This window comes from Etheostoma spectabile, chromosome 12, assembly GCF_008692095.1.
Source record: "Etheostoma spectabile isolate EspeVRDwgs_2016 chromosome 12, UIUC_Espe_1.0, whole genome shotgun sequence".
In the NCBI taxonomy this organism is placed as follows: Eukaryota; Metazoa; Chordata; class Actinopteri; order Perciformes; family Percidae; genus Etheostoma; species Etheostoma spectabile.
Genome location: NC_045744.1, coordinates 12,968,685 through 12,990,732, shown reverse-complemented (window position 1 = coordinate 12,990,732; position 22,048 = coordinate 12,968,685). Strand labels below are relative to the sequence as shown.

Here is a 22,048-nt window from a genome sequence, read left to right as displayed (position 1 = left end):
CTGTGAGGACAGAAAGGGAGGGAGGGAAGGAGGGGGTATGAGCATCACAGCTAGGGAGCAAGAGAAAAGGAAGTGAATTCATTGGAGGAGGGGTTTCAATCAAGAGTGAGAGAGGTTAAAGAGATGGTGAGAAAAGGCAAGAAAGTGAGAGAGTGTATGTACAGTATAAATGTGTGTGTGTGTGAGGGAGGAAGATGCTGTTGCCAGGGAACAGCGGTGAAGTAGAAACATACAGCTTGCAGTAGGATCAAAACACGTTAAATTATGGATACAAAATGGACTGAACGCAAGGAGACGGAAAACAGCGGATCCTGACTCCCAGCATCCTAAGAGAATCAAAGAGAAGGTACAGTAGGTAGGTGTGATTACATAACCACAATAACACATACGGGTGACATCATCACATCAGGATTAGAGCCTGGGCTGGGGGCATTAGTGTTGGTAGAGGGAGGAGGAGGGTAGAGGGGGATTCAGCAGTGATGAGCAGAAGTAACTGGGAGGAAGAGAGATAGAGCGTGATCATCATGAGACAAGCTAAAAGCGCAGGGTGAGGATTATTTTTCTACCAAAAATCAGCACATGATCTGGCAAGCAGAAGAGACTGAAAAGATGAGAGCAGGATGGTGTTTGCTGTGTGCTCAGCCTGACTCTCCTAACCGTTCGCTCCACAGGATGACACATTTTCTCTCTCAGCCTCCATTAGAAGCATCAGTAAACAGCAAGAATCATCCAGCAGCCCAGATCCTGAGCACTCCAGTGTCCCACTTGCAGATGTAAACAATGAGGACCCTCACTCTGCTCAGGCAGATTTAAGGAGGAGGTAGAATTTTAAGAGGAGAAACCAAAAACAAAACTGTGAAGAGGACGTCATCCTAATCACAGTATGTGAGTACTCTTTTCTTTACATGAGCCTTTGTTTTTCTGGTTTTGGCTGGATAAAGTGCTTTTCTTCAGTGGAGCATATTCAATCAATTGCATGGTATTTAATGTTTTTAATTATGCTACTGTTTGTGATTCAAACGACTGAGACAGTGTGTGATTTCATTTGTCAGATAAGACACATTTTCAGGCCTTAAAAATTTCAATTCTCAATAAGCGTTTTACATAAGTAACCTAAATGAACATTTTTTTGTTATTTCACATAATGTATTTGCTTGTCCATGCTTTTCTCACTGGCTTGAAGTATAGACATTTTGGAAAATTAGCCATTTTGTGGACTGATCAGGATTTATAATCAAACCACAGCTGAGGTTTCAAGTGTTAAACTTTGTTTAAATGAAACCTAAATGTGTTGTAACTTTAATTGCTGCTAGTTATGTAGTTATACATTTTCAATGTTATAAAGAAATACTTAAGATTTTAATTCAAATATCCAGAGCTTTCTCCTGTAAATTGCAATCCAACAATTTGATGAAAGCTGTACTCTATCCTGATGTGTTGCCTTGCCTTTTATCATCAGCGGCTCTATTGATATGATATTTAGTTAAAGTACAGGTTTTGTATCTTGAGCATTTTTATCTATTTGCTTTTCACCTCTGAGACAGATTATTAGGTGTTTGGTTTGATAGACACATGCAGTGAATAGCTTACAAGATATTGTTTGTGTAATGGAGGCCGTTCTGCCATCTGGACTCAAATCCCAAACAAACACGTGCTACTGCAACATTACTTTGTGTGCATCAATCAGCAGCTGACTGTATGAGCAACTGAGGCTTGGCAAGAGACAGCTGCACAGACAACAAACCACACCACACGCACTGATCTGTGGTTTCTGTGTGAATTTTCCACTTTATTCTCAGCAAGTCTTTATTCTTTTTTCTTTCTTAATACAGCAGCTAAATAATCAATCTATTTCACCAAGCTTTTTTCCAAAGATTATAGTGTTAGAACAGAGGAAGGGGATTTCAAAGTGTGATTTGGCCACAAGGATCTTTATTAAAGTGACGTTTAAAGGTCCCATGACATGATGCTCTTTGGATGCTTTTATATAGGCCTTAGTGGTCCCCTAATACCATATCTGAAGTCTCTTTCCTAAAATTCAGCCTTGGTGCCGAATTACTTCCACTAGAGCCAGTCCCACAATGAGCTTTCCTTAGTATATGCCATTTCTGAGTCTGCAGCTTTTGAGGAGGAGAGACGGGGGGGGCAAGGTGGAGGCTGGGGGTGTTGCCATGACCAACTGCCACTTTGCTTGTTTGAAAGCCATGATGTCTCTCTCTTATGTGTGGGAAAAATTCTCTGAGCGGGCAAAGCAGACAAAGGAGAGGTAACCTCTCCTCTCATGACCTCATAAGGAGTAAGATTCTGGATCGGCCCATCCGAGCTTTCATTTTCTCAAAGGCAGATCAGGATACCCAGGGTTTGGTTTACACCCCTCACCATTTCTAGCTACTAGGGGACCATAGGCAGGCTGGGGGACCTCATATTAATGTTGAAAACCTCAAAAACCTAACCATAAATGAAATTTTCATGCCATGGGACCTTCAAGGAGTTCCCTACCAAGCTCATATCCAACAAACATTGATTTTCTTACTGGGTTAAAACAGTGTAAACACTTAACTATTCTCCTTGATTTGTTGTAAGTCCAATCACAACACAGCAGTTCCATCAGCATGTAGCCTGAGGGCCAGTGCCTTTTAGACCACATTTGTAGTTTGTTTTTTTTTCAGCATAGGCTCTGACATGTCTCACTACAGCACATCAGTGCCATCCCAGTGGACAAATGGACTGTGGTAACGTCTGCTGCAGCATTAACTCTAGCTGGGACAGAGATGTAGGAAGGACACTCCTCCCCCATACGCACATTTCTGACACAATACTCACACCATGACATTCACTCTGTGCATTACTGATCTTTGAATGACTACAACAACAACAAACAACACAAACGTGAGATGCAGTAAAGCTTTACATCTCATGGCACGAAAAGGACATGCAGCATTGAATGGAAACTTCAGTCATTTCTGATTTGGTTACGTAAAATATGGAAGTTCAGATCACTATCTGCTTTTTGGCAGCACGCATGATTTGCTTGTATTGCCCTGAGGGGCTTGATCTGTATTTTTGTCTCCTTCCCTACGGATGTAGGGAAACTGTTACTTAGTTTTTCCAACTTTGTATTCATTTATGTATTTAAGATTGTTAGTTGGATTCTTCATTTCACCCATGTTTTGTTAGCTGCTCTCCAGACCACTTAATTACAGCTCCTTAAAGCTATAAACTGTGGTTGTCTTTTCCTTGGCCTATTTACGGGGTACTCCAGCAATTATGTACATCGCTTCCTTGAGGTTGTTCAAACTGAGAAACATATTTAAAAAAAATGTTTTTCAATATTATTTTTTGGGACATTATCAGCCTTTATTTTTGACAGGACAGCTGAAGACATGAAAGGGGAGAAAGAGGGGGGAATGACATGCAGCAAAGGGCCGCAGGTTGGAGCCCAACCCGGGCCCAACCAAGCTATCCGGGTGCCCCGGCGATTGTTTTTCTTCCTTTTGGTTTTTGTTAGTAAAAGTTATTTTTTTTACTCAGTAACGGATGGGATTTGTAATGTAACGAAATACAATACTTCACTCAAAACGTATTCAAGTACATTTAAAATGATAGATTTTACAAACTACTTGAAAAATACAAAACTTCTCAATGCAGTACCATGAGTAAATGTATTTTGTTACTTTCCGAAAATGCTTTCATTACATCTTCCCACTCCACACCTTCAGTTTGTAACGCTGTCTGACGTGAGTTTGGCTTTAATCATAATTCACAAGCCAAAATCAGATAATCCTAATGAAATCATGACGCACCCCTTTAAGACAGCTACAAGTACTGTATGTCATAACAATGCTTTGTAACTATTCCTTGTTGAATTTGTTAACCACAGAGAGCTGAAGCCCGTCCTCCCTGGCAGAGGATGGGTACAGCAGAGGCCACTTTACGCATGGACAGCATGGAGGTTAAGGACGAGTGGCAGGATGAAGACTTCCCCAGGTATTCCTGTGTGTGTGTGTGTGGTGTGTGTGTGTGTGTGTGTGTGTGTGTGTGTGTGTGTGTGTGTGTCGGTGTGTGTGGGTCTGTTTGCGTGAGCTATTTATCCGATTTAACAAACAGGCCCAGCTATGATGGGAGGTTAGTCACGTGTATTGAATGCTGAAAGGCGGCAGGTGTGTTTTTTCCTTGATGTAGTCGTTATGTGTTACGTGATTATGTTGTATGCTGTCATTGAACAAAATCACAGCTAGCATAGAGAAAAAGAAGACTAAAAAAAATGTACGATCTGAGTATGATATCTATCTGTTGCAGGTATTTGTAATATATAATAATACAACAATGGTATCCTTGTAGCTCATTTGGCTAAGGTAAAGTCGACAGTTTAAACACAAGTCCTATAAAGGAAAGTTTTAGAATGATTTTACAATGTAGATCGTTTTTTTTATCTCCACTGTTCTGTATATGTTGGTGCTGACTTTAACTTACCTTGACAAAGCTACATAATAACAGCAATTATCCTAACAGCTGCATCAGCTTGCCTGTACTTGTAGGGCGTTTGTCTATTCATGCGTGTGTGTGTGTGTGTGTGTGTGTGTGTGTGTGGTGTGTGTGTGTGTGTGTGTGTGTGTGTGTGTGTGTGTGTGTGTGTGTGTGTGTGTGTGTGTGTGTGTGTGTGTGTGTGTGTGTGTGTGTGTGTGTGTGTGTGTGTGTGTGTGGTGTGGTGTGTGTGTGTGTGTGTGTGTGTGTGTGTGTCCGCCCCAGCGTTGAGGGTTTTGCTGTCTCATTATAATGTCAGAGAGGAGTGATCATTACTGGTGTTGCTTTCTCAAACAACATATATTGTTTCCAAGGACACAATGTGGTTAAATAACAATAGTGCCACTCCAAAAACAAAGAGTGAATATGCTACAAACAACTGTTCATAGTTTTATTTCATCATTTCATTTATTTTTATTAATTTTTATTATTGTAATGTATTGTTAAATGTTAATGTTTAATCATTCCAATCATTAACTTGGTAGCAGGAACATGATAGGCCAACTAAAATTCCTAAATATGTCATTTTATCTTTTATTTATGCTTTTTCCATGTAATTCTGTATTTTTATGTATTTCTCTGCAGGCCACTGCCAGAGGATGAATATGTTGATTCTTCATGTGGTCTTACTGACCACAGAACCAGTAAGTAAATTACAGTACATACACATCATTAATAATCATCATCATCATCAACTATATTCATTTATGATATACTGTATCTGAACTTTGCTGGCCTGCCTGTCCAGATCCTCCCACCACTCTGAATGTGGGTGTGTCTGTGGCCCAGCATAAGCGGCGCACTCTGGTCGCCCCCACCATGAACCTCTCCCTGGATCAGAGCGAGGGGTCGGTCCTCTCTGATGAGTTTCTGGAAACGCCAGACGATCTGGACATCAATGTAGATGACATCGAGACTCCTGATGAGACTGACTCGCTGGAGTTCATCAACAATGGCAACGAGCTGGAGTGGGAAGGTCAGAGTTTTAGATGACCAATGTTAAAGATGGCACCATTTTTTTGAGGTCAAGGGATGCATGTTGGAATTCATTTGAGAAGCAAATCATAGTCCTGCCTAAGGCATTTTCTCCTTTTGGTAGGCCATTCACAAATTTGCAGCCAACTGTCAAAAACAGCAAAAATGAAAACAAACACTTAATGCAGTTATCATGCATGACTAGAGTAAATGCTGACTTTCTTAACTCATAGTCAAAGTGAATTTTCCCAGCTTTTTACTAAACCATTTTTTTCCCAATGTATACTATTTTTACAATGTTTCATAAGTAAATAGCAAGAAATTTATTTTTAGAGAGTGGCACAAGCTGTGAGTCACGCAATTTTCAACTCCTTTACCTTCATGCTGACTTCACTTGATTTCTAAAATGTTAAGGCAGGGGAGAAAGGAAGGTTAAACAATCTGACATCTTTGTATCACCTTGTATCTAGATGACACTCCTGTGGCCACTGCCAAGCGTCTTCCAGGCGAAAGGGAAGAGGAGAGAGACTCATCCGGTCGTCTATGGCGAACAGTGATCATCGGAGACCAGGAGCAGCGGATTGACATGCAGGTCATCAGACCATACCTGAGGGTGGTCACACATGGAGGTTAGTGAAAGAGCGTCTACTTTGTGTGTGTGTGTGTGTGTGTGTGTGTGTGTGTGTGTGTGTGCGTGCGTGCGTGCGTGCGTGCGTGCGTGCGTGCGTGCGTGCGTGTGTGTGTGTGTGTTAAGAATCATCTAACAATGGATTTGAAAGACCTGTTCTAACAGCAGTAACAACAGTTTAAGACCAAAGTTGATGGTAGTTTTTGATGCAAATATTATGAACTTAGTTGTAGAAAAGAAACATTGCACAGACCGACCAAATAGAACTGCTGTGTATGTAACTTTAGCCAAAGTCCAACAAAAAGAGTTGTATAGAGACGTACACTTGGTTGGCAGTATATTAGGAACACTAGGCCTAAATTAAGATAATCTAATTCAACATTGCTGGAATAAATCTTACCTTCATGAAAGATATGCTTTAGGATAATTTTAGATGATGTAGTTTGTGGTGTTGTTGAACTGAATTGAATTACACTAACTGGGGGGTTCTATTATTTTGTCTACCCTCATTGAAATTAATGGAGTTGTCAAAATAATAATGAACAACCTTTGTCCATTTAATGTCCCTGGGCTAAACATGACAAGAAATAACAAACACGAAAAAAAGACTAAGTAAAAGATCATTCAGATAGCTTTTTTTCTCGGTTTTAATGTTTTTTCAGACCATGATAATGCAGCCAGTGTCATAACAATGCAAATGCAGCTGCCGTCATACTGAATGTGTATTTCTACTCTTTCAGGTTATTATGGGGAGGGTCTGAATGCCATTATCGTGTTTGCAGCCTGCTACCTTCCTGACAGCGGCTGTGAGGACTACACGTACATCATGGAGAATCTCTTTCTGTAAGATCCATTCTGGCCCTTAATGGACTCTTTTACAGTAGAATGCTGTATTATGAACCTTCTATAACGTTATTCTTATACCTTTATTATTTTTCACTGTATAATTGATCAAAAGAAATGACTGGAGAAAATGTTTTTACTAAATACAGTGGGACTCGAAAGTTTCGGCACCCCATGTAAAGATTTGTGTAAATGTGCATAAAGAAGCCAAGAACATCAAATGACAGATTAGACATTCATATATGTCACAAAAAGTTAGATTTTGTTTCCATCATTTACACTTTCAAAATAACAGAAAATGAAATAATGGCGATTGCAAAAGTTTGGGCACCCTGCAGAGTTTATAGCATGCACCTTTGGAAAGCTGAGACCTGACAGCGTCATGGATTGTTCTCAATCATCATCTGGAAAGACCAGCTGATGTCAATCTTAAGGTTTTAAATGCCCAGACTCATCTGACCTTGCCCCACCAATCAGCACCATGGGTTCTTCTAAGCAGTTGTCTAGAAAACTGAAACTGAAAACAGTTGACACTCACAAAGCAGGAGAAGGCTATAAGAAGATAGCAAAGGATTTTCAGATGCCAATATCCTCTGTTGGGAATGTAATTAAGAAGTGGCAGTCATCAGGAACAGTGGAAGTTAAAGCAAGATCTGGAAGACCAAGAAAAATATCAGACATAACAGCTCGCAGGATTGTGAGAAAAGCAAGTCCAAACCCACGTTTGACTGCACGATCCATCCAGAAAGACCCGTCAGACACTAGAATGGTGCTACACCATTCCACTAAAGAGATACTTGTACAAATATGGTCTTCATGGAAGAGTCATCAGAAGAAAATCTCTTCTACGTCCTCACCACAAAAATCAGCATTTGAAGTTTGCAAATGAACATATAGATAAGCCTGATGCATTGTGGAAAAAGTTCTGTGGACCGATGAAGTTAAAATAGAACTTTTTGGTCGGAATGAGCAAAGGTACTGTACGTTTGGAGAAGAAAGGGCACAGAATTTAATGAAAAGAACCTCTGTCCAACTGTTAAGCATGGGGGTGGATCAATCATGCTTTGCGGTCATATTGCAGCCACTGGCACAGGGAACATTTCACGAGTAAGAGGAAAAATGGATTAAATAAAATGTCAGCAAATTTTGGCTGCTAACTTGATGCCATCTGTGAAAAAGCTGAAGTTAAGAGAGGATGGCTTCTACAAATGGATAATGATCCTAAACACACCTCAAATTCCACAGTGGATTACATCAAGAGGCGTAAACTGAAGGTTTTGCCATGGCCTTCACAATCTCCTGACCTCAACATAATTGAAAATCTATGGATAGACCTTAAAAGAGCAGTGCGTGACAGACTGCCCAGAAATCTCAAAGAACTGAAAGACTCTTGTAAGGAAGAATGGGCAAATGTACCTCCAACAAGAATTGAAAGACACTTGGCTGGCTACAAGAAGCGTTTCCAAGCTGGGATACTTGCCAAAGGGGGCAGTACAAGGTATTAACTCTGCAGGGTGCCCAAACTTTGGCAGACGCCATTTTTTTGTTTTCTGTTATTTTGAAAGTCTAAATGATGGAAATAAAATCAAACTTTTTGTGACATATTACATGATTGTCTAATCTTTCATTTGATGCTTTTTGGAGATTTTTCCATCTTTCCTTGGCTTCTTTATTCACGTTAATAAAAATGTTTACCTGGGGTGCCCAAACTTTCAAGCCCCACTGTATATGCATGACAAATCATATCTGGAATGATTACTTACATTACATGCTAGACTTTACCAACACTTATTGGCATTAAGAATTTTACTTTGTGAAGTACATACATGGGAATCATTTCAAGTAAAGTGTTTTCATCTTCTATGTTACTGTACCTATGTTCCGAGTCAGATCTGAGCTTGTTGGCTCTGTCCCCAGGTATGTGGTAAGCAGCCTGGAGCTGCTGGTGGCAGAAGATTACATGATTGTTTACATGAATGGAGCAACTCCTCGTAGGAAGATGCCCGGCATCAGCTGGCTGAAGAGATGCTACCAGATGATTGACAGGAAGTAAGACAGAATATCACAACAGTTTATGAGAATATAGTCAAGAATGTATAACCAATGATGTTGATGCTAAAGATAAATGATACAATTCGAATTTATCATGATTGGAATTATTATTAGAATGAGGGAAGCATCACAAACGATTGATTGTCTCTTCTAGACTAAGGAAGAATCTAAAATGTCTCATCATTGCTCACCCGACGTGGTTCATCCGGACCGTCCTGGCCATCTCAAGACCTTTCATCAGGTGAGGATAAATTCAGTGTGGTTTGTAGTCCATCAGTCTATCCTTAGAGTTATATGTTGGCTCTTCTCTAAACAAACCCAAGAAACAGAAGATGAATTAAAAGTAACATTATAATCCAGTTACATCACAAAACAAGGTCTTGCCTTGATAACACCATATAGGTGTTCAGACTGGAACATTTGTGATAATTATATGGTGTTAATGCTTTCTGCAGCATAAAGTTCATGGATAAGATTCGTTACGTTCACACCCTGAAGGAGCTCAGCCAGATCATCCCCATGGAGCATGTGCAGATCCCTGAGTGTGTGTTGCAGTAAGTACTCTGAGCCACCAAGAGTCAGTGTTGAGACACTAAAACATGTCTGTCACTGCTTTTGTTATTTATTGCATGCTTACAGTAATAACATTTTGAGGTGAATGCTCACTTTGGTGATCGAACTAAACCTGAGCCAAGATGTGTTTATTCATTAATATATAGTTTGTATAATTCATTTAAATACATAGTTGTCACTTTTTATTTTACAACACTTTAACATCTGAAATAGTAGCGTGACATGTAGGGAAGGAGGACCAAAGCGCTTGGACAGGCAGGCTGGAGAGTTCAAAGTAGATGATTTATTTAACCTAAAACAAAGATAATACAAAAAGGAATCCACAACTGCAAACACAAAGTCCAAAATACGGACACAATAATCCAAAAAGGCAAAAAACACAGAAAGAGAGCACAGATACCTCAGGGAAACATAGACTGCAACAATCACTGGCAGGAGCACACAAACAAACAAACAGAAGGATCTGACAAGAGACAAGGGGAGCACATACAATAAATACACTGGGTAATGAGATAATGAGAGGCAGGTGACACAAGGGCTGGGAAACAGGTGAAAGACATCAGGCAATCACAGGAGTGGGCAAACACAGGAAGTAAAATTACAGACTAGACAGCACAGATAGCAGACATTCTGTCTTTTGCAGCAAACACCATGTATCTGAAACCTTATACTAAAAGAAACCATGACAGCGACTTTCTAGACAGCATACAATTGGGAATAAATTGAGATTTTTGAAAAGTAAAAACTCATATTGGTATTCATATTGTTTTTTTCATCAAACTGTAGGTGGCTGTACTTAGGAATTCAACAGTTTTAGTCCACCATTTCTTTTCTCATTTGTTAAAGGTATGATGATGAGAAGATACAAGTACAAAGGGAAAGGTGAGCAACTGTTACACATGTGATTTTATGAGTTTTAATGCCTGCCCTTTTTCCTGCATTTAAGTAGCATTCTAAATATTTGCCTGTCTTACTTACAGACTTGAGCAAGAGCAGCCTGGCTCAACACTTCCTAAAGAAAGGTGACCCTTTTTGCATTGCATGCAGTTCAGTGCCATTTTTTTGATAATTTCTTTTATCTACTTCAGCATTAAAACATGGAGAATGTTCAGACGTTTCACTATTTTATTCAAAACTGGTGGCTGCTAGGAGAAACAATTTCACTCTCGCTTACACACACTTAATTTCATTTAGTCAGATACGAAACTGAAATGAGAAAGCTTCCTCCATTATCATAAAAAAGTGACTGTAAAAGGCTAAATTAAAAAAAACTGCGTTTCTTCTCTTTAAATTAAGTGTGAGCAACTTGTGCAGCCATGTGGATCGGTTTTGCCAACAGAAAGCACAGCCTATAATGGGCTAGAGGACCAAGCTAATATATATAAATATTTATTTATGGCTTAACTTTAATCTGTCATTTACAGGCCAAAGTCGATGATAGCAGAGGTTGGCCGTGACATCTGACATTAAGGTGAGGGCTGCCATTGACATAACTGCCTTCCCAACCAACTTACCCCACGCTGGTTTGTAATGTCAGACTAATCTCTGACATACAGGGAAATGTTCATGGCTCCACACAGACACACATGCTAATGTGCGCAAAAGAGACATGACACAGTAAATCACCAAAACGCTAGACTATGGTCTGTCTGGGGTGTTGACTCACTGACCAAAGGTCTAAAGGGTATGCTCTCAGTTCAAGATCCAGTTTACAGAACCATACGGGAGTCAAGCGAGACCACAAGCAGACTCAGATCTCAGATTACTCAGATCTTAATTACTCAGATCTTGTCTTAAAAAGATGTACATCTCATTTACTTTTTTCATCACTAACAGACCCCGCAACAATTTAAAGTAGATTCATTGACAACTTTTAATTGATTAATTGGGTTATTCCTTTCCTTTGAGCACTGAACTAAAGGCTGAACCCCAAAAATAGTTCTGCATGATTACTGTTGATCATCAGTCAAGCTCATTCCCCACAACTTTCTCTTTTGCCAAGTCATGTTTCAGTTCCTTAAATTCAGACTCTCTGATCCTCAAACCTCATTTCTTTCAGACCCTGTGTTACATAAAGCACAGCTGCTAATATCTTTAAGCCTGCCTGCATACAACCAACTGGCAAAATTATCCGCATCCGGTTATTTGAGAAACTGCTGTCCTATCATACTCCATATATCAAGAGAGCTATCAGCTGTAGGACTGGCTGACGTCCCAGGAATGGACACAGGCACCATCCCCTAACCAAATGCCAAGGGAGAATGCAAGGGAAAATTAATAGGCAATGTTTCTAGTTTGATTTAGTTTAGATGGGGTGCATGCTTATAGACACACTGCCAAATGTAAGGATTATATATGAAATGCATTTGTGGAGATAAAATAAAGGCAGTTGATATATTTCAGACTGTCAGGATAAAGGTGATAGAGAAAGGAAAAATAATGAATCTGTATTTGCTTTACAGAGATTAAAATGGAACAAACCAATGGGGGACATTGATTCATTAAAACGAGAGCCAGCTGAGATCACCATCACACGCTTGTTGCACAGGATTAAATCACCTGACTGGATCCATTAGCTGCAAGACAATCATTTCTCTAAAACATTATTTTCAGTGACATGCTTGCTTCTAACTAAAAGTTAATTTAAGCCAAAGCATTACAATATATAGCTAAATCATAATGCATTTGCTCTATGCATGTCAAGCTTTATCTACAGCATGACTTCAGCTTCAAAAATGAGAAATTTAGGACTTGAATGAGCAAGCAAGCATCTTCCAACAAGCAGGGAATATTGTCCATTTCAATGTGTACAGACTTGTATAGATATTTTTGAGAGAGGTGTTTGCACAGATGTTTGGTTTTTGACATGAGTGGCATGGGTCTTGTTTGGTTTAATGGTTGTTTGCTGAAAAATAATGTGCAATGATATTTTTCTGTTTAGAACTACAATATGATGCAAACATGTGTTACAGTCTTTAAGTTTTCCAGAGTTGATATGCAGGTGGCATGCTTGTTTATATCCATGTCTCATTTGTTTGTCATTTGCCATCATGTTTTAAAAGGTACTTTACAAGATGGAAAACATATATTGTTACAAATTAAATAATTATATTTAAAGAGACAAATTAATTGCTAAAAGTGTTATTTATGAAATTGTGCCATTTATTGTTTGTAAAAAAAAAAAAAAAAAAATTAAAGAAATGAATGAACTAAAATGAGCCTTTGTCACTTTTTATCCAACCTTGACTTCTGATACAGAACAGATGAACATTACAGCTCATGGTTTTATATTTTTTATTGGCACTAAATATATTCCAGTGTGGTCCAGAATGATTTTATAGGCTGTTACTGATGAGTTAAGGGGCATAAATTATAATTCATGAGTGGGTCAATATTCTTTGTCACCTGACTGTTGTTCTTTATTGGGGTCATTTGGACATAATTCTTCTGAGGTGACCCTACTTCATTTTGACATATTAAGATACTGTTATCACAGGGTAGCAGATTACATAACCCATGATAAACTAAAATTTCTCCTGCATGTTCCTTTACTGTTTCACCATTGACTTTTACAGTCTATTATGTAAATTCAGTCATTTAAACTTCTTCTCTGTCTCTCAGCCTTTAGTAATATAAAATGTATATTTCAGCATGAACAATAAAATGTAAAGTGGTCTGCTTGCTAAATATGAGGTTGTTCCTGATTAAAACAAAGTATTAGTATTGTTGAGAGTTACATGAGAAGATCCATACCACTTTCATGTCTGAGGGTGGTACAGATCTTCTCATCTAAGTATCTGCAAGAGTATTTCCACAAAAGGTCTAACCATTAATTTAAGCCTGGAAATGTTGGTAATGTGACATAATCCCTGTGGGCATCCAAAAAGATCTTATAAATCGAAGAGGGGATATCAGGTTTTTCTGTCTGCTGAGTCTAAGAAGGAAAAAGTATGTGCACCACATGGTTTTGACGATGTCTTAGTGTTTTAGTGCCCAACAGAATGTATGAGCCTATATGGGACACTTTTGTAAACCCTAAATATTACCCAGAATGCAGTAATTTCTGTTAACTAACATCAAACTGCTACAACATCAAAGCTGCCACTCACTTTGATATGAGAAGAAAAAGAAATATTATCACAAGGTGTCAATAGGCATCTCTTCTGCATTGGGATTGTCACGGCAGTGAAACATGAAGCCCTCAACATGTCCATGTGCTCTGGTACAGTAGCTGGGACTCCACCTCTTCCCCACTTACAATTAAAGAGATAGATTCAAAAGATTTGTTTAAAATGCTACACAAACATAATAAGCACAAGGTTAGACTGCACACATCCGGAAGTGTGTGATAAACAGGACTGATAAGCTCAAAGACATACAGTAGATCCATTATCAGACCCATAGCCGTGACTTAAGAGCCTGTGCGCATATGGCTGGCGGCCATATAGTTTAGTGGATTGCATCACAAATATGTGTGATGCAGCAGGCAGACACACAGCCGACTAAATATAGGGCTTCTGGTTTTCCCCCTCCCTGATCTGTCTAAGAATGGAAAACCTTTCCTCCAAAAACTCCAAATAATAAGGTTTCACTCTTAATTGTGATAGACATTTTTCAGTAAGAGGTTGCAACTTTCATACTTAGTCATGTATTACAGTAAATATCAGTGGGGGTGCAATTTGTAGCCCTTGCCTCCTCTCCAGGCATTGCCTTTTCTAAGGCACAATTTTTTATGAGAAATCACATCCGCACACGTCTTACTAACAATTTCAGTTTTGTACAATTTCTAAAAACGTTCTTCAAATCAAATGAATTTCAAATTAGGAATGCAAATTTTACAAGCTCTAAAATATCAGCATCACCAGTCTACAGTAGCTTTCTGAATGATACTCCACATGTGACTGTGACTCTTTACAAAGAGAGATTTCATTTTGTGTTTCCCAGCTTTGCCCCCATCACCATTTCTTCATAATGTTTATCTGTTGGGTGTAGGGACTGGTCCTGCATTTGGTTGACCAGTGGTCACTGACCCCTGGCAGCAGCTTTAACACATTCGGAATCTACTTTCATGCAACTGTGAGGCTCTGAAGTCCTCCTCCGCCCATTGGTGCTGTGCAGTGTGGTTGTAAAGCGATGCCCTATTGGCTAAAGGAAAAGAAGGCCGATTGGTTTGAGAGGCTGTGACGCTGCAGCTAAATCCTTTATATGTCTGGCAAGGAGATTGTCTATCAATGAAGTAGTAAAAGGAGGGGACGTCTGTGGCAGAAGAGAAGGAAAAGCTTTTTTCAATAAGCCTTTTATAGACTGTTTGCTTTGGGTGGGTTCCCTTCTTTTATTTACTTAATTCCAGAGGTGACCGAAACACAAATCGTAGAAAATGAGGTTCATCATTGGCATTGGAGGGTAAGTGTAATTTACTTTATTTACCTACTTCTGCTTGTCTTTGGATGAAACTCATAATGTAACTCAAATCTGTGGAATTGAATGAATCTTAATTTCAGAGTGACCAACGGTGGGAAGACCACTTTGACAAACAAACTGCTAAAGACATTACCCAACTGTTGTGTGGTGCATCAAGATGACTTTTTTAGGGTAAGCGGATTTTAAGTCACAATTATTTATATTAACTTAAAGTCACTATATGTTCCGTTTAAACCTAGTGTAACCATGTCATTGTATTAATGTTGAGTTATTGTAACTGCTGTTTTTATGTATTTCATTTGCCAGGTTAGGTTTACCCTTAAGGACATTTTGTGCTCAGAATTAAACTGCCAGTCTAACCTGCAGATGTGCTGTCATCACAGTAGCCTAGTAATTCATGTGGCTGATTGTCTCCTGGACAGCCAATCAAAGGGCTGAGCGTCCCCACTTAAAGTTAGACTTTGTCCAATCATGTTGCACATTCTGCAACCAAGCTTTTGCTAAATTATTAACCTAATTTAGCCCAAAACAAGCCAGAAGATTGTATTTCTCCCACATCCATCATTTTGTGCTGCATTCTGGGCCCATAAAGGTTGATTGACAACCAATCACTAATTGTTTTTAAAATCAAAGTGACGTGATGTCATTTGCCCATTTACATCTCATGTTATAATGCTATAGCAATACATCAAGGGGGTCTTCGAGGGACTAATCTGCGAAAAATTATCATAGTTTCTATCTTTAAAAACACTTTCATCAAAGTGATCCAACAGCAGGCATTATGACCTTCCTGCATTTAAAACAGGAAGGTCATCATGCCTGGTCAGGTTAGGAAGTTATTTAGAGAAAGCTGTGTCCTAAGGTATTGAAACGGATATTTCGCAAGCGCTACATTTAAAACGGCACCAGAAAATGTCACTGTGCGCTACTTTTGGTTGAGACGAGTCCTTGGCCTGTCCTGTCCAGGTGTCATCAGCTTCGACTGGTTACTGAGTTGCAGCAATGTTTTATTGGTGACTGTTATTTCAGAAACCCAATCAGATAGAAGTCGGGGAGGACGGCTTTAGACAGTGGGATGGTAAGAATGGATTTTGCGTAGGAAAACCATGCAGTAATGTACATTTTCTTTCCTGCACATTTCCGTAGTTTGGTAACCAATAAAACCTAACATTTGTGATATTCTGTCATCTTTTCTGTAAATGCTACAAACATTCATTAACTTTGACTAATGGTGAGGACTGTTGGTTGAATTTGTGATGAAGCCTGCTCTTCTCTCTCCTATCCTTGTTCTGTATCAGTGATCAGCGCCCTGGACATGGAGGCTATGGTCAACACTGTGAGAGGCTGGCAGGAGAACCCCGTCAAGTTTGCCCGCTCCCACGGAGTGAGCCTGTCACCTGAAGCTGAGGAATGCAACTTGGAGGAGGGGATCCATATTCTTGTCGTGGAGGGGTTTCTCATCTACAATTACAAGTCAGTCGCTGGCCATGTTACACGTTTTTACTACACAAGCTCTCAAATAACTCATAGGCCTTTTGACCTGTGAAGCTTTTCACTAATCTGTGCCTTGATCTCCCTCCGCAGGCCTCTAATTGACATCTATGACAAATGTTTCTACATTTCCATTCCTTATGAGGAGTGCAAGAGGAGGAGAAGGTAACAAGCTCTCACAGTGATTCCATTGAAGTGTTGGACAAATTACAGGCTATAAAATTAATTGATTGGTAATGTTTCTACAGTACAAGGACATACACACTCCCTGACCCCCCTGGCCTGTTTGACGGTCACGTCTGGCCCATGTACTTGAAACACAGGAAAGAGATGGAGAACAACTGTGGCAGAATAGGTATGTTAAGCTAATTATTCCCATCTGAAAAAAATTTAAATGACCCTTCATGTGCCACCATTGCTCTGTCTCCCTTTCCACATTGCTAACATCAACATGAAGGCAAAATATTTCAATGTCTTCTTTGAAAATTTTGCTTTAACTGCTAACTGTTGACATCTCTTCTGATTTGTGTTTTTCTGTACAGAGTACCTTGATGGGATGACATCAAAGGAACATATCTACAACAAAGTGTATGAAAGTGTTCAGAACTCCCTGCTGAACAACTTATAGGTACACACACATTTTTAATATGTATCATCCTGTAGATTTTCACTGACAGTGGCAGTGTGAGTAACTTCTCTCTTTTCTCTCTCTACAGCAGGACGGGGTAACAGTGGATTCCTGTATAGACTTGTAAATATTATTTTGAGTAAATGTGTAACACCAGTTCTGTACTTCTAGCCTGATTTGTAAATAGTTAATCCTTTTGAGGAACTAATGGCAGAAGTGTTGTGTATTGTATAGTCCTGTGTAACATTTTCTAAAGATAAGACACCTCTAGATTGCCTAGTGTTTTACATCAGGGACAGATCTCAACTCTGATCTTGTATAGAATCCCCACTAGGAGGAAGGATCTGTGTCTCACAACTAAATGAAACGATTGAATCCAATTTGCGTTTCCTGTTTTTCATTTAACACACACACACACACACACACACACACACACACACAAACAAACACAAACACAAACACACAAACACACACCCGTGTAACTCCCATTAAGGTCCTGTTCAGAATCACAAACCTCACGTTTCTCAGCACAAACATTTAAGTATGTTTGAGGATAGCTGATAACATCCTGCAACTCTTAAATAAGACTCTTTATCACCTATATTATATTTACAGACTGAATAAAAATGGCCTGCAAACTGAATCCTAGAGAATGTGGTCCTCTAAAAGACAATATATAAACTATTATAAAAAAAGGAAGAAGAATAAATAAAGGCGATTTGATTAAATCGCCACTTTACTGTCATTTTAAACAGGTTATAAAAATTATACAAATAACATAATGACATTTGTGCATGTGTGTCAACACAGCCTGAGGGAGGCAACTGTGCCAATATTGTATGAATTTGTGTGTTTTACTCGCCCATATTCATTAAAGGCACTTTATTTTTAATCTTCTACTCACTGTAAGTGGCTGCATGAGGGCTTTGCTGCTCTCTCTTTAACAGTACATCTAACTAACTTTGAACGTAAATAGTATACTCATTTTTGTTTTACTTTATCATGTATAAAATGGACAAATAATTACATTGACCTAAAATTAACATGAAGATTAATTCTCTCCAAAGGGCCCAGGGCACCTGCCATTTAACCCCAACTCCCTGATTCAATGCCATCTGTGGGACCATGTTGCATGTCATACCCTTCTCTCCCCCCATTTCCAGTCTGTCTCCACGTTGTCATATGTCCTATAAAGCACTGAGTGTAATAATGAATCAGCTAAGTTAAAAAGGTCATTGGCAACTGATGGGGAACACTTATCAGGACATAACGTCCACAAGCAAACCACTAAATAACATGATCTGTGTTCTAGTTCTGTAAAATTCTCTTTTCAGTTGTATCCATTAGGAGTCAGCCACATAGTGGTTGAAGGCCTATTATGCTTCCCTGCTGTGCTGACAACACACCCAGTAACATTAAAACATACTTTATATGTTGTAGCCTATGGCTTTGCAGACTAAAGAAGCAATATCTCTGTCTTGACCACTTAGTAAACAATATTTTCTCAATTATTGGCTTACTATACGTTCACCTTGAGGGTTGTCTGTCCTATCTGCAGCTGACTACACACCATGAACCATTAAACAAATGACTTGTGTCTGACTGGCAGTGATGACTAACAATTCAAAGGATTTATAGTCCGAGCATTTAGTACATCTTTAGTGTCATAAAGGCTTTTCTGAATCTTTCCTTCTGATCATGCACACTTCACATTTCTCTGGTAGAGCCACAGATGGTGGTTTTGGGGGGGGGGGGGGGGGTCTTGTGATCATTTTTGAGGGTCTTTACATACCAACAGTTGGTCTGGAGCAGAGTGTAGCTGGTCTGTCAGTTTATATTTAGGAGTCTGGGCTGTCAGGGGAATATATTTACTGAGTGTTCAGCCAATTGCTGATTGCCACACATCCACTCGACGTTCCACCGCCTGATCTGACTCAGGGGCCAGGCCCTACGCCCCACGACTGTGTGGGTAATGTGAGAACCTTGTGCTCCCACGTCACCCACCACCATGGCAACCCTGAAAGAACAGCCAGGGCGTCCATATTTAGGTGGAGAGGCAGAGACACATGATGAGCAGCTGTCATGCTGTGCAGACCCACTGTGTGAATAGGTGAGGACCCCTGATGCATGTGTGTGGTGACGATTTGTGGTGATGCCAGTGAAGAAATGACCTCGCCGTGACTAAACAACTGTGAACAACTGAAGTGTAGCATGTAGTGTAACATTTATAAGCTGTATATTAAAATTTAAAAAAAACTATCTTCTAAACACTATCATGTAGTTATAAGCATTTAACTGTTTTTTTATTTACATGTTTAATCATTTATTTTTGTTTGCTTTTGTTTATAATGCAATAGAAGATCAATGTTAAGACACATATGACACAGTACAGACATTTTAACTGCTCATTAATATACAGTATTTGTCAACAATCATAATTTCTCCTATTAAGACACAATATTTTACATCAGTGTTTAACTATTTCGTCATTCTGTTCATACTATTATAGCAGCCTCCACTAATAAGTGCCCACAGGACAGTTAGATGTGCTTACAACCAGATTGTAGTGTGTTATAAACCTTTTATTAAATATTAATACACTGTTTATGAACACTAAATTGAGTTACAGGAACACTTTGGCCCTGTGCTTATCATTGATTCAGGTCACAAAATGGGGGATTAGGTACTTGATACTTGCTCCTGTTTGGATGCAGTGACATTAAACCCATTAGAGAGAAATAAATGGTGTGATACTATCCTGCCAGTAGAGGAGCAAATACACAATAGCAGCTTCTCTGTTGTCTTCTCTGACGGCTTAACTACACCCAAAAAACAAATTATTATTCACTGTAAGAAGAAGAAAGTTCCAACACCCTGCATCTTGAGAGGGATTTTTTTTTGCTAAGAAATAGGCGTTTACTTTTGTCCCACCATTTTTAATTGCTTGTTATTTTTTGTTACCCAAACTGACTTTGTTAATGTTGCAACAAATCCTAAAGGTGTTCTTTTTTCTGTGTTGTATGTCCTCTTTATTGAAATGATATTTGTAAAACATATTTGAAGAGAGAAGCAGGTACCCTACGTAACCATTCGTCAATACAAAACCAAATATTACATACGATATGCATTAAGAACTACCACTGGATTTTAAACTTAACTGTAGTGCAACATATACGGATCTATGTTGTTATTAGGTTTATCTAAATAAAAAGCAGCCTTTTGTATAAATGTGACTCATTTACATCACATTGGTTTTAATAATGCGTGACGTCTCTGATAAATAAAAAAACATTAAATTACTCTTTGCTTAGATCCTTTAGGTTTGTCTTCCTTTCTGTAACTGTTGAGCTCTTTGGTCAAAGAAACATATATTTAAAAAGTGTTAAAACAGAAGCAGCCAGCAGTCACACCCGCTAAAGCTTAAAGGTCAAGATAACCCTTTAACATCAGAAGGTAACATTTAAGGCTGGGACAAGGGTCAAATGCTCAGACAGTTTTAATAGCTCACATAATAAGTGCTCTCAGTGTAGATCAACCAAAACGTGAAGATAGATACAGCAGCGCGAGACTTACATAAAGTTGAAACGTGAGGAGAGCTGACCGCGCTGGTTTTTGCAAAGGTTAATCAACGATAAGCAGCATGTGTTACAAGAAACCGGATGATCTGCATTCCGACAGTCGTCAAATAACATATGATTCATCATTTATCATACTCTTCTATTTTAACTCAGGTTACACTGTAAAATCTGTTCAGTTTTATTGGAATTGCTCCATAGAATTATTGCTTTCAGGAGGAACTCAACGTCCACATAATGGGACAACAGTGTTCAATAATCTTCAATTTATTTTCTCACACATTTTTTCAGCATCTCACCTGTATTGTCTCCCCATGATCTGTGGTAAACCCTCTGGATATATCATTTAGTTGTAAACTCCTCAGATTGGCAGTGTGAGGCCTCAGGGGAAGACACAATATTCCTTGTGGGGAAGTTTTCTTGTGGTAAAACCATTTTAAGACCATCATCTTCGTTAAATCTCACAAGGAGCAAAGCTGTGAGCTGCCCTGGATACCTAGATTCATGGGATAAGATATATTCAAAGCGTAAAAGAATTAGTCTTTCACTCTGGGAAAGTGCTGCTGCTGCTGTAGGTGTACCATGAAAACAACCAGAAACTTTATTTTATTTACAAGCACTCCTAGGTTACAGTAAAGATTAGTTTTTGTGGCAACATTTGTTGTGATTTGTTTACTTTCAGGTCAGATATACAAGAAAGACTCAATTCAACATTTATACTTACTGGCTAAATATTGTGGCTTACATGTCCTGCTCTGGAAGTCTTGTGCCAAACCAGTGCTGAAGATCTGTGGCTCTTATAAATCTGGACAGCAGCAGAGAGCGGGGCGGAGCTGCACTTTGGACTGGGGGAAATTGTTTCTTTGACTAAGAATAGAAAAGCATGCAGGCTCACCATCCTGATGCCCTATTTGGCTGAGGAAATGCACACCACGGCACTTCATGTGAGAGGTGACACATAGGCCTACTGAGCTCTGCCTGACTCAGTGTGTATCCCCATATAATAATCATATCAAAAAATTCCCAACCTGAACAGAATACACAGTGATGTTAATATTTTATATTAATATCTTCAGCTATAATATCTACAGTTATGTGTTAAAGCCGCATTGGGCAACAAAGTAATGTCATTCATTTTTGTACTCAATACATATGCCTCATACATATGCAGCCTCAGTGGGCCACTTCCCTTTTTAACACACAAGGTACTTGTACTTTACTAGGGTATTTCCATATCCTTATACTCAACTACGTGCATTTGATCAAATTAATTATGTGATTATGTCTGAACTTATGTGTTTGTGTTCTTATGGATCCGTGTTAATTGATTTTATAGGT

General features: G+C 39.1%; 2 protein-coding genes and 2 long non-coding RNA genes across 10 annotated transcripts in view; 3 read left to right on the top strand and 1 right to left on the bottom strand.

The window, feature by feature from the left end:
- Positions 1-22,048, top strand: part of LOC116698725 (uncharacterized) — a 350,926-nt gene that overhangs the window by 11,809 nt on the left and 317,069 nt on the right. The window lies entirely within an intron of this gene.
- Positions 61-12,716, top strand: atcayb (ATCAY kinesin light chain interacting caytaxin b). 4 transcript variants are annotated; one of them, XM_032530825.1, is made up of 14 exons: positions 61-355; positions 672-881; positions 3,881-3,987; positions 5,110-5,168; positions 5,273-5,500; positions 5,970-6,128; positions 6,868-6,970; positions 8,888-9,019; positions 9,177-9,263; positions 9,478-9,576; positions 10,442-10,477; positions 10,576-10,617; positions 11,020-11,041; positions 12,058-12,716. In XM_032530825.1, the coding sequence occupies exons 3-14, from the start codon at positions 3,911-3,913 to the stop codon at positions 12,169-12,171; spliced, it is 1,158 nt and encodes a 385-aa protein (XP_032386716.1). In that variant the 5' UTR covers positions 61-355; positions 672-881; positions 3,881-3,910; the 3' UTR covers positions 12,172-12,716. The 4 variants fall into 4 exon arrangements, with proteins under 4 accessions (XP_032386716.1, XP_032386715.1, XP_032386717.1 ...); XM_032530824.1 differs by lacking the exon at positions 61-355 and having other exon boundaries at positions 447-885; XM_032530826.1 differs by lacking the exon at positions 61-355 and having other exon boundaries at positions 448-885; positions 11,020-11,066.
- LOC116698723 (uncharacterized) lies at positions 9,196-21,539 on the bottom strand. The gene is made up of 3 exons (XR_004334288.1): positions 21,435-21,539; positions 21,010-21,206; positions 9,196-9,330 (listed from the first exon to the last, which is right to left on the bottom strand). It is a non-coding gene; the product is annotated as an uncharacterized LOC116698723 (long non-coding RNA).
- nmrk2 (nicotinamide riboside kinase 2) lies at positions 14,809-17,515 on the top strand. Of its 4 annotated transcripts, none has more exons than XM_032530834.1 (8): positions 14,809-14,998; positions 15,097-15,187; positions 16,046-16,094; positions 16,315-16,489; positions 16,601-16,672; positions 16,756-16,862; positions 17,050-17,135; positions 17,227-17,515. In XM_032530834.1, the coding sequence occupies exons 1-7, from the start codon at positions 14,973-14,975 to the stop codon at positions 17,133-17,135; spliced, it is 606 nt and encodes a 201-aa protein (XP_032386725.1). In that variant the 5' UTR covers positions 14,809-14,972; the 3' UTR covers positions 17,227-17,515. The 4 variants fall into 4 exon arrangements, with proteins under 4 accessions (XP_032386725.1, XP_032386724.1, XP_032386726.1 ...); XM_032530833.1 differs by having other exon boundaries at positions 17,224-17,515; XM_032530835.1 differs by lacking the exon at positions 16,046-16,094 and having other exon boundaries at positions 14,818-14,998; positions 17,224-17,515.